Source organism: Centruroides sculpturatus, unplaced genomic scaffold (genome assembly GCF_000671375.1).
Source record: "Centruroides sculpturatus isolate CEXI.00-Female unplaced genomic scaffold, Cexi_2.0 scaffold58, whole genome shotgun sequence".
Classification (NCBI taxonomy): Eukaryota; Metazoa; Arthropoda; class Arachnida; order Scorpiones; family Buthidae; genus Centruroides; species Centruroides sculpturatus.
Window position 1 is genome coordinate 622,008 of NW_019384407.1, and position 16,221 is coordinate 638,228.

At 29.0% G+C, this 16,221-nt stretch overlaps 1 protein-coding gene across 1 annotated transcript in view; it reads right to left on the reverse strand.

Moving 5' to 3' along the window:
* LOC111618895 (CLK4-associating serine/arginine rich protein-like) overlaps positions 1-16,221 on the reverse strand; it is a 71,542-nt gene that overhangs the window by 41,243 nt on the left and 14,078 nt on the right. The window contains exons 4-10 of the mRNA XM_023360521.1: positions 14,708-14,790; positions 14,540-14,627; positions 11,802-11,932; positions 11,585-11,681; positions 10,434-10,512; positions 10,278-10,354; positions 6,264-6,305 (exon numbers count right to left, since the gene is read on the reverse strand). Of these exons, the coding sequence (XP_023216289.1) occupies positions 6,264-6,305; positions 10,278-10,354; positions 10,434-10,512; positions 11,585-11,681; positions 11,802-11,932; positions 14,540-14,627; positions 14,708-14,790 (597 nt within the window). The remainder of the gene's footprint in view (positions 1-6,263; positions 6,306-10,277; positions 10,355-10,433; positions 10,513-11,584; positions 11,682-11,801; positions 11,933-14,539; positions 14,628-14,707; positions 14,791-16,221) is intronic.

Here is a 16,221-nt window from a genome sequence, read left to right on the forward strand (position 1 = left end):
GACTAGAAAAAAATCCATGTAATGAATCTAAATGAAAAGCAGTGTCTAATGGTAAGCTCATAATAATGATAAATTTATCATAAAATAGTTTAACAATAAGTAAATATTTTTAATGTTCAGAATAAACAATACTATTTTATTTCTTGTTATTATATATGAACAAAATCAGAATAAAACACAATGTGTTTCAAGTGAAATTGAGTTTTACATAATAGAAATTTAATGAATTTTACAGTTCAATAATTATGAAAGTGGTGTAAGTCCATTTATGGCCCAGAAAGAATATATTAGTTTAGTTAAATTCACATAGAAGTCTTTATGCAATCAACTTACATATTTCTAAAGTCATAAAAACATTGTCAAACTTAGTACACTTTATTTATATTTTTGAATCAACTAAAATGCAAATGTTTAAATATCTCAAAAGAAGAAAAAATGGACTTACACCACTTTCAAAATAAACAAAACAGTCCATATGTCAAAAAAACACGTATTTTATATGCAAAATGGTGAGAATAATGCACTAAATTATCTTGCTAAGATGGACATTAATTTGAAATTCAAAAGATGAAATAGAGAAAACATAATGTAAACAAGAAATTAAACACAAAAATAAATAAAATAAATATCTCTAAGTAATGTGAATAAATAAAAAATGAAAATAATAGTTGAGTTCAACAATTTTGTTTATAAGGTATTAGGTATCAAGATAATAAAAAATAAACAGCATTACTGAATTGATGTCATGGGCCGCAACTGTCTCGTGGGCCATGACTGGTCCATGGGCCATATCTTTGACATGCCTGGTGTAAAGACATGCACAATAGACCTTTCAAGTTGAAATGTATTTTACTTGTTGACATAACTTGTACAATAACATTATAGAGACAACAGTTCTGTCAACGGAAAATAAAAATGCTGAACAATTTGGACAAAAGGTTTGAACTGGATTCAAAGTTTGCTTTGAATCTAGATTAAACCTTTTTTTGTCCAACCACTTCAACTATTGACACTGACACAACATCATGATGTTTCTCCCAGTAACAGTTATATTTGAGAGCTATATTTCACTTCACGGTGCTTGGATTTCTTGGTACACTGAGCACTTTTTGATACATCCCCACACACAATTCTGATGTTCTATCGATTGTATTTGGAATGCAACTTGAAACTCTTCCCACATACTGTTCTATTAAAGATGATGTATTTTATATTTTGGATATAAATATAATATAATAAATATATATAAATATAAATTTTTCTTTACATAAACATCAACCAAAAATGTTTTATCAACAGTTACTATTAATGTACGTTATAAAATTTTGGTATTAAAAATCAAGAGACATTTTATTGAAAAAACATTAAATTAGAAGAAATCAAGCAGGGGGATGTTTCTATATTACTACTACTGTCAAACTATTGAATAAACAAATGTTTTGTAACTGTTTATATAAAGTATTAATTTGATTTATATTATCAATTAATATAGTATCTGAATAAAGGAATTAAAACTTAAATAATACAAAAATATACCACACAAATTACTATTAAGTATTTTAAATCATAAAAGAGTCTAAATATGTTTCATAAAAAAAAGAAAGAAAGAAAAGTAAAAGATTGGTTTTATAAATTTTACATTTATTTCACCTCAAAAATCATATACTGTAATTTCGCATGGCTAACATGTGAGATTCTGTATTTAAAAAAGTCAATTTCAAGTGGGGGTAGGTTATCTCCTGATTTTAACTTGCAATTACAAACTCATTAAGCAGTTTTGCTTTTATCTAAAGTTACAAAGAGTAAAGATACTCTTTATAAAAACATAAAAAGTACTTAATACACAGTAGACATTTATCTGTCATCCATAATTTTTCCTTACATCATCACAAACACATTACACCCTTAGTTCTCTTCTTCTGTTCATTTTTTTTGCATTAATCCATACTTTTAACTTTCAAACTCATGTCAGCAAATGTTAACAACATTTCAAAATTTTAATATTTAATTTTTTTTTAGTTTTAGTGTTCATTATTATTATTGTATATACAAAATATTGTATATATTGTATATTGTATATACAGGCTATCAACAGAAGATAAACTTTTCAAAATCATTTTGATGAATAATTAGTCTCACTAATGATTAAGACAAAGGACTTGAAATTTTAATCTATACTAATATTATAAAGATGTAATGTTTGTATGTATGTATGTATGTATGTATGTATGTATGTATGTATGTATGTATGTATGTATGTTAGTTTGTATGCAGCAGGTAATCTCCGAAACTACTCATCCGATTTCAAAAATTTTTTCACCAATATTTAGAATGAAACCTCAGGGTGGACATAGGCTGTATATTATTCCGTTAAACATGGGGGATGGACAGTTCTTTATGGTAAGCCTTACGGGGAAAGCTTACCGTAAAGAACTCTGCTTCTATTTATACTATTTTAGATGCGGGTTTTTGCGTTTTTGATTGCGTTTTAATAAAATACGTCAACAGAATGTACACAAAGAAGGGATTTTTCGATATTTCCCCCGCGGGGGAGAGGGACAGGATTAAGGCTTACTGTGAAGAATTTGGCTTCTATTATACTATTTTAGATGCGGGTTTTTGCATTTTTGATTGCATTTTAATAGGGTACGTCAACAAAATGTACACAAAGAAGGGATTTTTCGATATCCTCCCGCGGGGGAGAGGGACACAATTAAGGCTTACTGTGAAGAACTTGGCTTCTATTATACTATTTTAGATACGGGTTTTTGCATTTTAATAGAGTACGTCAACAGAATGTACACGAAGAAGGGATTTTTCGATATTTCCCCCGCGGGGGAGAGGGACAGGATTAAAGCTTACTGTGAAGAACTTGGCTTCTATTATACTATTTTAGATGTGGGTTTTTGCGTTTTTGATTGCGTTTTAATAGGGTACGTCAAGAGAATGTACACTAAGAAAGAATTTTTCGAAAAATTTTCCCCCACGGGAGAAGTGTTATACATTTATAATAGATACATTTTGAGCCACAACTATATATAATTATAAACATTTAAATCAATAACTCTAACCTGACTAATATTTTGCCTTGTTTACACATAATAGCATTACTTTGTTATTCACTTCTGCTTAGTTTCAGAAAAAATAAAAATATTTGATCAATTGTAACTGGAATTTTTTGAGTGACTAGAGAGACCTTACAGGCATGTACAATTTGGCTTATAGAGGATTTTTTTTAAACTTTTTAAAAACTCTTCCACCCTGTGGGCACTAAGAAGGCCTCTTTTAGCAAGCCCATTACGGGTTTGGCCAGGCCACAGAGGGGCAACTGAGTGGTGAGGGACTGACATAGCCGAATGGACCACCCCCGAAAAATTCCTAGGGATTTTTCGACCCATCTATATTCGATCCTGAGTCCCCAGAGTGGTAGGCTGCCATCTTGACTACTTGGCCATTTGGCCTTAAGGCTTATAGAGGATATATATTACACATTACAATTGCAATTTCCGATCAAGAAGTTTCTGCTTAGTTATTAATTAAAATCTATATACTCTACTAGCCCAAATATATGTCAACTCCAATTTTGGAATTCTTACTTTTTGAAAAAACTAGAATCCAAATATAAGTTGACCTTTTATTATTAATTATGTCTGCAAACAAAAAGTTAGCAATTTGCATTAAAAAAATTGAAAAGTCATTGAAATAATACAGGTAGCCCTTGGTTTATGCTGGTTCAATTTACGCCGATTCACAATAACGCTGCTGCGCAATTCGCCATTTCGAGGTGTAATTCCCTGATTTTCCCTATGCTAGACTGATTTTCATTTCAGTGTTGACGTATTTACCGAGCTGCGACATTGTGCATTCATTAAAACAAAGATTTTTATTGAAAATATTTATTTTTTCTGTTTAATATTATTGGGCATGTATACATTTGCATTAAATTAATATTAAAATACTAAACGTTTAGGTACCCACGAGTCAAGATATTAAACTTAATAGTCCAATAAATGGTGTCCGAATCCATAGCGCCAATGAATGTATCCTGTATCAGGGTGCAACTATGCAGACACGAATTTAGAGAGAGCGAGAGGTTGCGAGCGATTTAGTTTTCGCAAAGGAAAGCCATGCAGAAATGAAAAGAGAGAAATAATGCTAGCAAGAGCAAATTTCTGGTTCTCGCACATATCTGACAGGTTTTGATATTTATTGCGTCTCGCCTCTTCTCGCCACATATTCTCGCTCGCTCGAAAAATTTGCTCGCTCGCGTCTGCATAGTCGCACCCTCAGTTCATTCAGAATGACGCAATAGCACTTCCGGCGATCACAAATCATCGTTAGTGAGACAAATCTACTTCTCGTTGGACAGACGATACTTTTTTATTAGCCAGACGATATCTATCTCTCCTTAGCCATCTTGAATTTTCCTGCTCAAACTGACCTTATATATGTGCTATGGCGACCGGTGGTCGACCAATCAGTGTCTTTGCTCGTCTGTAGCTCTACGTCGGGTTAACATATCCTTTCAACTAAGGAAAGTTTGATGGATGAAGTTTGTGAGTTAGACAATGATTGGGAGCGAAGTGCAAATGTAAAAATGAGCATCATATTCAACCATATTCTGAAATTCTTAATGAAAGAAATCAAAAATATAAACAATTAAAGATAGATACTTTTTTTCCGAAAAATGTAAGAAATTCGAAACTAAAATTTTAAAATAAAAACATTTTACTTTATTTTATGTTAAAATACATTTTAAAAATTAAATTTATGTGTATTTTGTATTATATTGTATTAATAAACAAAATTATTAGCTTATTTTTCACTTATGTAGAACCTAACCCTATACCTCACTGTAAATATGGGTTCGTTTTACGCCGGCTTTTGTAGGAACGGAACTGCGGCGTAAACCGAGGGCTACCTGTACTATCACTTTCATTTTCATCAGAACTTTTATTATTATTCCTGTTTTCTATTTCATTGCCATCACAATCTTCGGCTTCCTTGAAAAATACATTTTCCCTGTTCTATCCATTGTTGGTGAAACATTTCTGAAAACCTTTTATAATTGTGTCTTCAATGATCTTTTGTTATTCTAATGTTGTTCTAACTTTTACAATAAGATGTGAAACTTTTATTACTTTTTTATGCATGCAACTGATTATGAAAATTAATTGAAATGGAGTCATCTAGTTTATATAAGGTACAGTAGTAGTTGTTACTGTGTTATTTAGGCTGATAATAAATTTAGTTTATAAAAACTAAAAACAGTCTAGAGGCTTTATTAAAGGTTTTTAAAAGGTAATATAGAGGTGAGATTTTACACAAGAGGGCAGCAATGGCTACACATCTACTAGTACATATATATTTATGAATGTGTGCATCTGTCTGCTATAAAAATTGAAAAGAAACAGTCTACAGGGATGAACTTTGCTGATTTCCTTTACAATTTGTTCCAGCATATGTTGTTGTATGGTTCCTATTAATATTTGCTTATTCATGCTCTTTAGTCAAAACAAAAGGTTGATTCAAAATATGCAAAAAATTTATTGAACATGTATTGTACAAAATTAACATTCACAATGATTCATGGGTGTAGTCTATTTATTTTCCAGAAATGTACTCTATTTTCACTAGGAAAAATTACTGTATCATTAGACAATTCCAGATTATTGGTTACTTTTCATAGACTGTGAAAATTAAATTACCAAATTAATGAACTTCTACTTGTGTAGTGTTGTGCTTGTTTAGTATGTATTATTATATATTTTCTATTATTATTTGATAAATAAAACAGTGAGAAAGAAATAAAAACATTGTTTTTGTATTTTCTACACTTATGGAATTTAGAAGAAGGTTATGTCTATATGTCTATTCCATTTTTCAGTTTCAATTATTTTTAATTGCATCTAAAATATATTGCTAATAAAACAATGCTTTAGCGTTTGAGATGATACCTTTTAAACTGGTTATTGGTATGTGTCATGCATTCAACAGATGCTTCTAAAAGGTCTGCTTCTCAGCAGCACTACAGATATATGTTACTACAGGTAATTCACACAATAATACAGTAATTTATTCTAAACTTTACATTGGAAAGTTGATGAAAGTATTGCTAGACTAATTTGAACAAACTATTTAACAATAATTTCATTAAAAACTGAAATCATGAATTATGCTTATAATATACACAACATTCAAAAAGTATCAAAAATTGTCTAATAGTTTAACTTTAAAAAAATGAAAATGGAAAAATTTGTTACCTTTGAAATGGTTTATACGTAGGACTTTCTCTTGCAGCATAACTATAACACAAAAAATTTAATTTTTAGTAAACATTGAAGTGGAGAAATTTATAAAATTTTTATCGGTAAATTTAAAATCTTCACAGATTATTATTAAAAGCTTACAAATTAATTTATTAAATTAAATCAGAACATACATAACAATATTGAATAATTTAAATAAATTGTTTTCTTACATACTTTTAGATTTATGTAATTTTTGGAAAACATTATTTCACTTAAGAGATTGATTGAGATTTATGATGAAACTAATATATTGAATTTTTTCCAGTTAGAAAATTATTTTCTCATTTGTTTAGTGTAAAAATGAACATTTACATTATAAATGAAATTATATGTTATATGATGTACTGTATATATTCAAAAAACAATACAGTGGAGCTATGCTTAATGAACATCTCTCAAAACAAGTGACGAGGAGAAGGGAATTCTGGATTATGTGCATGCTACATCAGTCTGTGTTTAGCACTCATTCCGCTAGCATCTCAGTGTCGCTCGTGATCACACATTTTTCCAAACTCATGTTCAGACATATTACATATAAACATGAACAACCATAACCCATTATATAATAAACATGCCAAACAATATGCCAAATTCTTGGGCTATGTAAATGCTATAATTAAATATTAAAAATTAATTTGACTAGAGGTAGGCAGTTATCCTGCCATCTCGTATTAAATTTAATGACCAATTCCAAATTAAATTTTAGAAATGTCTAAATTAAAAATTAATTATTTATAATTATTAAATTTAATATGAGATGGAAGCATAACTGCCTATCTCTAGTCAAATTAATTAATTTCTAATATTTAATTATAGCCTTTACATACCCAAAAATTTGGCATATCGTTTGGCTGTTTGAGACATATTTTTTCAACTTTGTTTACTGCAAATTGTATTCACATTACAGATTACTTCATTCTGTACTAGAAGAAATGATGATGATTCACACTTCTTAACAATATATATTGTGACCTTCCGGGTCGGCACCTCCTTAGTGCCCAGTCAGGATTGACACCACCGTGTTTAGAGGAACACGGAAGCCGAGACGGCGATTTCGTCGTCCGTCGCGCGAGCGGTCCCGTACGCGAACAGTCGGATTCGACAGGTCAGAGTTAACATAGGGAAGAGACTCGAACTACCCTTAACAATCAACAAAGGGTTTATTAAAAATTTAAATGTAATAAAGTGTGGTCGCGGAGAGAGAGAGTTTACATACGATTCGCGTGGCGATAAATACCTGACAGGTTATCTTATGGATCGAGGTCTTCAAACCGCTGTTGACGATGTCACTTCCAAGTTCTGGGTTACGGAAATATCCAAATAGGCACTTAAGTTCGTTGTTACGGTAGAATCCAAATAGGCACTTTCGTTATAAGTTCGTTGTTACGGAATAATCCAAATAGGAGGTATTGAACGGGTCTGGTGGATGCTTCTTTTAGAGGAACGGCAGCGACTGTGTCGAAAACCTCCGATTGTCGCTATTTTCATTTGACAGTTTAGCAATAATAGGTCAGAAGGTTATGTGAAAGCGTCTTTTCGCGACTGAGAACTGGCTGAGTAATTAACTCCCAGGTGTGAAATTTGATACTTTCTAGATAAACTTATTATTGTTCACGAGTTAGGTCAGGCGGTAGGTTAATAAACACGGCTGAATCTCACAATATTGTATAAACATTATACATAAAATATTTGAGTATTCTTTTTTTTTGGCATGGAATCCATTATCATATTTTACATTAATTTATATGGAAAAAACTGTTTCACTTAACAAGTGTTTCGCATTATGAGTAAGATTTTAGAACGAATTATGTTCATTAAGTGAGGTTCCACTGTATATTTCTTCATTTAATACTTAGCATACAAATCACGTAATATCTAAAAAGCTGCCTCATAAGTTAATAAGCATTTTAACTGTTAATCACTTGTTCTATTGGTAAAATCTAGTTTATTATCATTAATTTTACAACACCTATGATGAGTTTCTCAATAAATTTAATTTTCCTATAATATACATGGTGCAATGCCAAAATCTGGACAAAATTCAACTTCAAATTCCTGCTGTTCTACATCACAGGTAGATGTTGTGTTTGGCATTCAAATATCTTGATACATGTACTAAATCATCATAACCTTGAAACGGTTGCAATGTTGAAACCAAGTGTGGAGTATTATGGAAAAGCCAAGATCATCAAAAGTGTTTACGCTGGGCACTTGGCGACAAAAATTATTCAGTTCTTCAGATACCCAAGATTGACTGTGTATGGTGTCATCGCGAAATACAATGAGTGAGAAAAGTCCAATGAAGGTTTTACAACACCAGTGAGGAAAACTCACTTGAAGGAGTGCATTGTCAGGATGCCTAAAATCATTCAACAGTCTCAGGAGCTGATTTTTGAGTATCCAGGTCAGTCAATCCGAAAATTGTCGTCGGTTGTTGGTACGAGCGAGAAAACTATACATAAAATCGTTGAGGAGGATCTTTGCTACAAGTTTTACACAATTAAAGTGAGTCATTTGGTGCAAAATTGGTTGTTGGACAACATCGACATGTTTTGGTCAAAAGAATTCTGGCCTCCCAACAGCCTTGATTTGAATCCTTTGGACTGCTATGTATGAAGCGTAGTTGAAAGGGTCACAAACAAGTCCTGATATCCAAACCATGCATCATTGAGAGCCACTACTGATGCGGAATTTGCCGATATGGACTGTGACACATTAAAGTGCACCTGCACCTGCTTCAGACCAAGAATGGAGACAGTCAAGCAGGAGGGGGATATATTGAGTAAATGTATTCTTTATGGCCTTACAAATAATGTTAAAAAAAATTTGTAAACCTTTTCGCTTTTTGCAATAAAAAATATGTTTGGAAAAAAATGTGTAATTTGTCTGGATTTTGGTGCTGTACCCTGTCCATAGTTTATATTTTAAAACTGTGAGACAGTAACAAAAAAATTAGCTTTAAACTTCACATATTACTTCCTTTGTTATAAGCATTCTTTTGTTTATTAAAAGTTCAAAATAATATATGTTCATATGATGCAAGGGCAAAAATGTCCATTTTGTTTCCACTTCTGTTTTTAAAAATTTTGTTACTTTTAGACAGCATGTAAGCAACAAATAAGGACCAGTGTTATCAACACGTAATTGTAGAATAAAAAAGTAAAAAGAAAGGTGACTGTTTATGACAACTTGTCTTAATTTTATTAATGGAAAAATGAGTTTAATGATTATGAAATTTAAAAAGCTCATGAAAATTTTTAAGTTTAAACATTTAACTTTGCAATAAATTTCACACTAATAAATTTTTAGAATAATTATGACAAGTTTTTTTGAGCAGTCAAAATGAAAGCATTTATTTAATTTGCAACATAATTGGAATAAGAGCAATCTGCTTAATAAGTTATTTTATAAGTTATAGACTAACAGGTGAATTAAATAATATTGAAATAATATTAACAACTGCATTTTACTAAATTATAAATTTAGTAAAATGCAGTTGTTAATATGTTTAATGAAAAAGCATAGTTCTATTATGAAAATAGTTTTTCAATCATAAAAATTCAAGAGCATTAAATATAGATTTAAAAATGATAAACTGTAATCATTAAAATAAAAAAAAAGTTAAATATAAATATTAAAAATTTTGTAAAATAATTTAATATAATTCTTTAATAAACAATTTTACAAAATTCTTTTAATTTGTTTGTTTACTATCCATTGTGTGAACGAAAATAATCGTCAATGTTGCATTTATTAATGAATGTAATCTAATGAAAGTTTTGTTCATCTGTGGCTATGGCTAAACTTTTGGCCATCACTATATAAAGAACTAAATAGAATAAAGTTGTTCAGAAGAATACTGTAATGCTTTAACAGTTTTGAATATAATAAACAACACACATTGGATTTTTTTATGAAAAAAAAAAATTATATTATAAATGAAAATTAATAATATAATTGATTTACCTTGGAGGACTAGTTACTCTTCTACCTTGAAGTTTCTTCTCGCGCAAAGCACGCCTTTCTCTACGAGATTTTCTCCCCTAAAATGTTTGTTTTATATGAAAACTTTTTTTATATATAATAAGAATATTCTTTATTTTAGAATAGATATAAACATACAGAATACATAGCCTTTTCTTCTTCTAGTTCTTTTGCAAGTCGCAATTGTTCTGTTTCTTCTTTATCTTGATGTAAAAAGCTAAAAATAAAAATACTAGATTATAGTTATGACCATTATTAATTGCATTAAAAAAAAAAGAAAGAAAGAAAGAAAGAAAATTATACAACAGTTATTTATCATAATAGTATCTGAAAATTTAACCGAACTCTAAATTTCAGTATTACATTTAGAAATTAAAGAAATTATCAATGTTATAGTAAAGTGGCTTAATAAGAAAACTTATTTCATTGATATAATTTATATTTTAAACCAAAAAATTTGGCTAAGAAAATCAAAATAGCATCAAAGATATTAAGACTTGCTAAAATATAATAGCATGAAAAAATATAATCATGATCGTAAGATATAGAACATAGAAAAGAATATACAGTATCACCATGGTTTAACAGACCCTAATTTAACAAACTTCGAACTTAATGGATAAAACATTTCTGTCCTAAAGAAAAAATTTAGAACATTTTTTTCTATTCACAAATAGAACACATTAAAATGTTCAATGAGTTAGTATTAGTGATAGAAACACTTCTTTAGTTACGTTGTATATTTTTTGATGTGACTGTTTAAAATAAAGTTGGTTCTTGATATACCTTCATATATTTAACAATGTTTCAGTGATATGTGTAAAGTACTCAATGTACATTATAGTAATATTATTATAATTTATAAGTATAAATACCCTGTACATTGTTCATTATTGATATTTATGTTTAAAATACATCTAATTTAACAAACTTTTGACAATAGAAGATATAAATTCCCCCCAATTAGTCTTAAATCAAGGGTCTAACATATTTAAAATGAGGATGTTGATTTGTATTATTGAACAATACTCATTAAACAACAATGAAGCACAACTCTTTAGATTAAGTCCATAACACATTTAACAATAAAATTAGTGTAGTTTATATAAAATATATCTAGAAAAAATTTTCTATTATGATTCAGTAAAACTTACAAAAGATTATAGTAGGTAAGAGAAGTTAACAACTTTTTAAATATTTTAAAGAAAGTTTGATAACAGATTATACATTGAGATTCAACTTGAACTTGAGATTTAATTATTCTTTTTTTACATTTTAAAATCTCTCACCTAATAAAATCATCTCCTACCATACCATACTTTGTAGAATTTTCATTCATTTCTGCACTTTGTTCATTTGTTAATTGGTCAACATCTAAAGTTACATCTGAAAGAAAAAAAAAGTTTTAATTATTAAAATTTGCAAATATGCTCATTACAATTCAAATACACAAAATATTCTTTATAATAAATATTAAAATCAAATTATTTATAAAGAAATGCTAACCTAAGTCAATATCACTCAAATCATCTTTTTTATCATCATCGTCGTCGTCGTCGTCATCATCGTGATGATGCATTAACTGGGGTTGAGAATCTTCATATACATAACCAATTGCAACTTTCTTGTCAGCCAATCTATAATTATTAAGTTAAACTTTAATTGATTTCAAGATGAATATAAAAAAGTTATTGTATTGTATGTTTGAAAGAATACATAACATATTGAGTAAGATATTAATTTGTACATTATAGGTAGTTTCAACTGGTGCATATGTTTTGAGAAGGCAGGATGGTGGCATCAATACATCAATTCACAAGTGAGGACAAATTATTAAAAAAATGTGATATTGTTCTGTAATGATATTGCTTCAAACAGATAGTTATATGAAGTTAAGCAAGCAACAAAAAAGCTGTTGCATTAACAGGAACATAAGAGAGTAAAAAAAATTGTAATGAAATTATTATTGTAAAAGACACTTAAATTTATTTAACATTTCTGTATATTTGTAGATATATGTTACACAAACTAGTTGCAATTAATGGGTTTCCAAATTGTGTTCATATCCATTACCTCATATATATATATACACACATATATACAGTAGAGTTTCGTTTATCCAAAAGCCGATCAACCAAAACATTGTTTAACCGAAAGTGTTTCAGTCAGACTGTGTCGTGCTGAATTGAACATTTTTGATACTAGATTAACTTGTAAAGTATAATTTTTTTTGTTTTTATATTATTCAATATATTTATTTTGCTTGTACGAAATAAAGAAAAATTTTTTAACAATACAATAGCCATGATTANTGATACTAGATTAACTTGTAAAGTATAATTTTTTTTGTTTTTATATTATTCAATATATTTATTTTGCTTGTACGAAATAAAGAAAAATTTTTTAACAATACAATAGCCATGATTATTATTATAAAAATTTACATTAGGCTTAACATTGATGAAAATTTAACACGAAGCGACACGCAATGGAGAAAAATTTCAACATGGGATAGGTTAATATATTTTTTCGTACATAATCGGTTATCCGAATAACCCCAGTCCCCAATTGATTCGGATAAACGACGCTCTACTGTAGTGGAATGGCTCCTATCCACTTGAAAATTATATGATGGTTACATCACCACAGTTCAAGTTATCATGCATATACAATATGTATTAATATTTTTTCAAATAAATATAATTGCTATTAAGTAGTAGTACTATTATAGTGTAATTCTGATCTACAATTGTATCTCATTCCTAAAAACTCTCATAAAATAATCTCCAGTAAATATGGAAACCCTTGTTTCATATAGTCAAAATTTGAACCCAATTTCAATATAATCCAATCAGCCTACCCATGCTCTTTAAGTAAAATTGTAGTGCTACAAAACACCTATTTATCTGTCAAGCAATGATTCTAAATTAAATAAAATATATGAAAGTGTTGACTAGGTTAATTATCAACAACTTTTCCAGCACATCAACAGAAGGTTAAAGGACCAGGAAAAAGTCTAATAGTTTTCAGTTATACTACAATATAAAATTAAAATAATAAAGATGTGAATATAGTAATTTTGTTAATCATCATAAATTTCTCTATTTTTCAAAAATAATATTAAAAATAAATAAATAAAACCAATTATGGCACCACCTGTTATGAAATTTTATAAAAAAAATAATTTTTATATTATTATAAAAAGGCAAAAATGTAATTTGAAGTGGGGTGAGTTTTTAAAGAAAACATAAATGCAAATAACAAGTAAAATTTTCAAGGTCAGACCCCACTCAAGGATATGACCCATTTCCCCAACCCTTTGACCTTAACTATCAAAATTTAACAGCATCAATGCCCTATATATAAAAATAATCTTGCAAAGTTAACTAAATAAGGAATATCATCAATCAGAAATTTTAATTCAGATATTTATTGCCAAATAAATTCATTTTAAACATATTACTATTATTATTAAAAAGCAAATTATTTTTGACAATGTATAGAAGTAGAGCTTAGAGTGTAACACTACTGTGTTTCCCCGAAAATAAGACCTAGCACAGGTTTTGCTGAATTGCGAAATATAAGACCTCCCTCTGAAAGTAAGACCTAGCGAAGTTTTTTTAGTCGTAACGGTCATGGACAGATGGTTGAAAGTGGCCGTTGGCTTTTGGAAAGTACAGCCACTGATTGGTCAACAGACAATTACGCCACACGGCATGATTTGCATAAGACTATGTCTTGGGAATCACAGATTTGCATAACGTTATGGCTGGTGATGGCTAATTGGTCGGCTGGGAATCACGCCACATGACATTTGCATAGTGCTACGGTTCAGTAAGCACTAATTGGTCATCGAGTCCGATGTTGACGCTATAAAAAGGCGACAGTTGGACACACCGGATATACGTCACTCTCGTCTAAGTTCGATTTAGGAATTTTTTTTGTTCAATAATAAATGTGAATTCTTCTTCTTGGAAAAAATAAGACATTCCCTAAAAATAAGACCTAGCGCATTTTTCAGAGCAAAATTTAATATAAGACACTGTCTTATTTTCGGGGAAACATGGTAGGAGTTTTCATTAAACATTAATTTTTGAAAAAAATGTTCAATAGAACTTAATAACACTACATTAGTTTCAAGTTAAAGAATTGACAATATCATTTTTTTAACATAGTGTGTATCAAAAATTTACATCATACAGAATTCATAAGGTTACAACTAACGAAAAACAATCATATCTAACCTTTTTTTGTCTTCTTCAGCAGTAGACTTTACAACAGGTCCAAAATGTTCCTCCAAATAAATTTGATAGAGAAATTTATCTTCCGATACTGTACAAAAATCAAAAACTTTTATTAAAAGTAGATAAGAAATAATAAAATTTCAATATATAAAACTTAGGAATATTTACCACCCAAAAAATCATTTTGTACCAGTGTACGATATCTTTCATAGCATACTTGTCTATCTTCAAACATTTCTTCTGCAGACAATCTTTAATAAAAAAAAAAAAAATAAGTAATAATAAGTTTTGTAATAAAAATGATATCTTTGTTAAATATTTACTTATATTTTAAAAATATTTATTAAGTTACAAAATTTGTATATAAATTTAAATTATAATCCAAAACTATATTCAATTTCTTTTGCAGCACTAATTTAATTTGCTATTTACAGACATTACATAAGTGTATGAAACTCTTCATAAAACAGTTATAATCAAATTTCAACACTTTCCACTTAATCATCATCTCAGCTCATTTGTAAGATTGATATTTTAAATGTCACAGAATAAATCAAAAATATAAAAAACAAAAATAGGTTTAACTGAAAGTAATTCAGTAATAAAAATAAACCGTATTTAGGTGCAAGTTATCACTTCTTAATTACATTTTTCAAAATGAATTTTTCATGATAATAGATCAATAATTATTTAATGATTTTTCATGATTAAATCATAATTTAATAACAACTGATTTCTATTATTATTTATATGCTTACCAATTACAACAAAACAACCTATATTAGACTATGAACATTTTATAATCTTACTAGGGAATTTATCACAGACTTGTAAACAGTCCAACACCAGTGATTCACATTGCTTTGCAACACCCTTCATATCTAAGTTGCAATTTACAATATAGCATTTCTTTGTAAATATTAAATATTTTACAATTTATTTACAATTTAGTAAATAATTGTAAAATAAAAAATTTAATACAGAATAAATGATGGTAAGACAAGAAAATGTTAGAACTATTACAACAAAATTTAAAATTAAAGCTTTTTAAAAAATAGATGGTGTTTAGGTTAATTGACAGCTCAGATGACATTATAGACATCAAGGGTCAAATGTTGACTTTTGCTAAAACAGTTGACTTTACAATTTTGGATTTTTCAGATTTTGTGATGCATTTGAAGTTACCTCTCACTTGCAGCATTTTATTTTTTCCTAAGAAGTCTGAATTGTACTCAAAACATTTCATATCAGTGAGTGAGACTAATCTCCAAAATTTATTAATGGCTGTTATTATCTGCCTGCAATACTAGACTTATTACACCAGTCTAGTATTGCAGGCAGATAATAACAGCCATTAATAAATTTTGGAGATTAACAATGAGACACGAAGCAATTGCAAGAAGTCACACGAATGTAATTTTATAATAGAGATGAAGCATCACAATAGTAGAGTTAGTTAATTGTTTATGAAATAAAAACCGACCAGTTCTTTTTGTAATTATACTACAGAAAATAAAGTGTGTGTGTGTGTGTGTATATATATATATATATATATAAAATATACACAGTCCAGTCACATTAATGTGACCACCCTTACTGTTGATATCAACATGAAATAACTAATCACAAATGGCAGGTAGCAACACATTGCAGTGGAGGGTATATGAAGGATATCTGAGGTA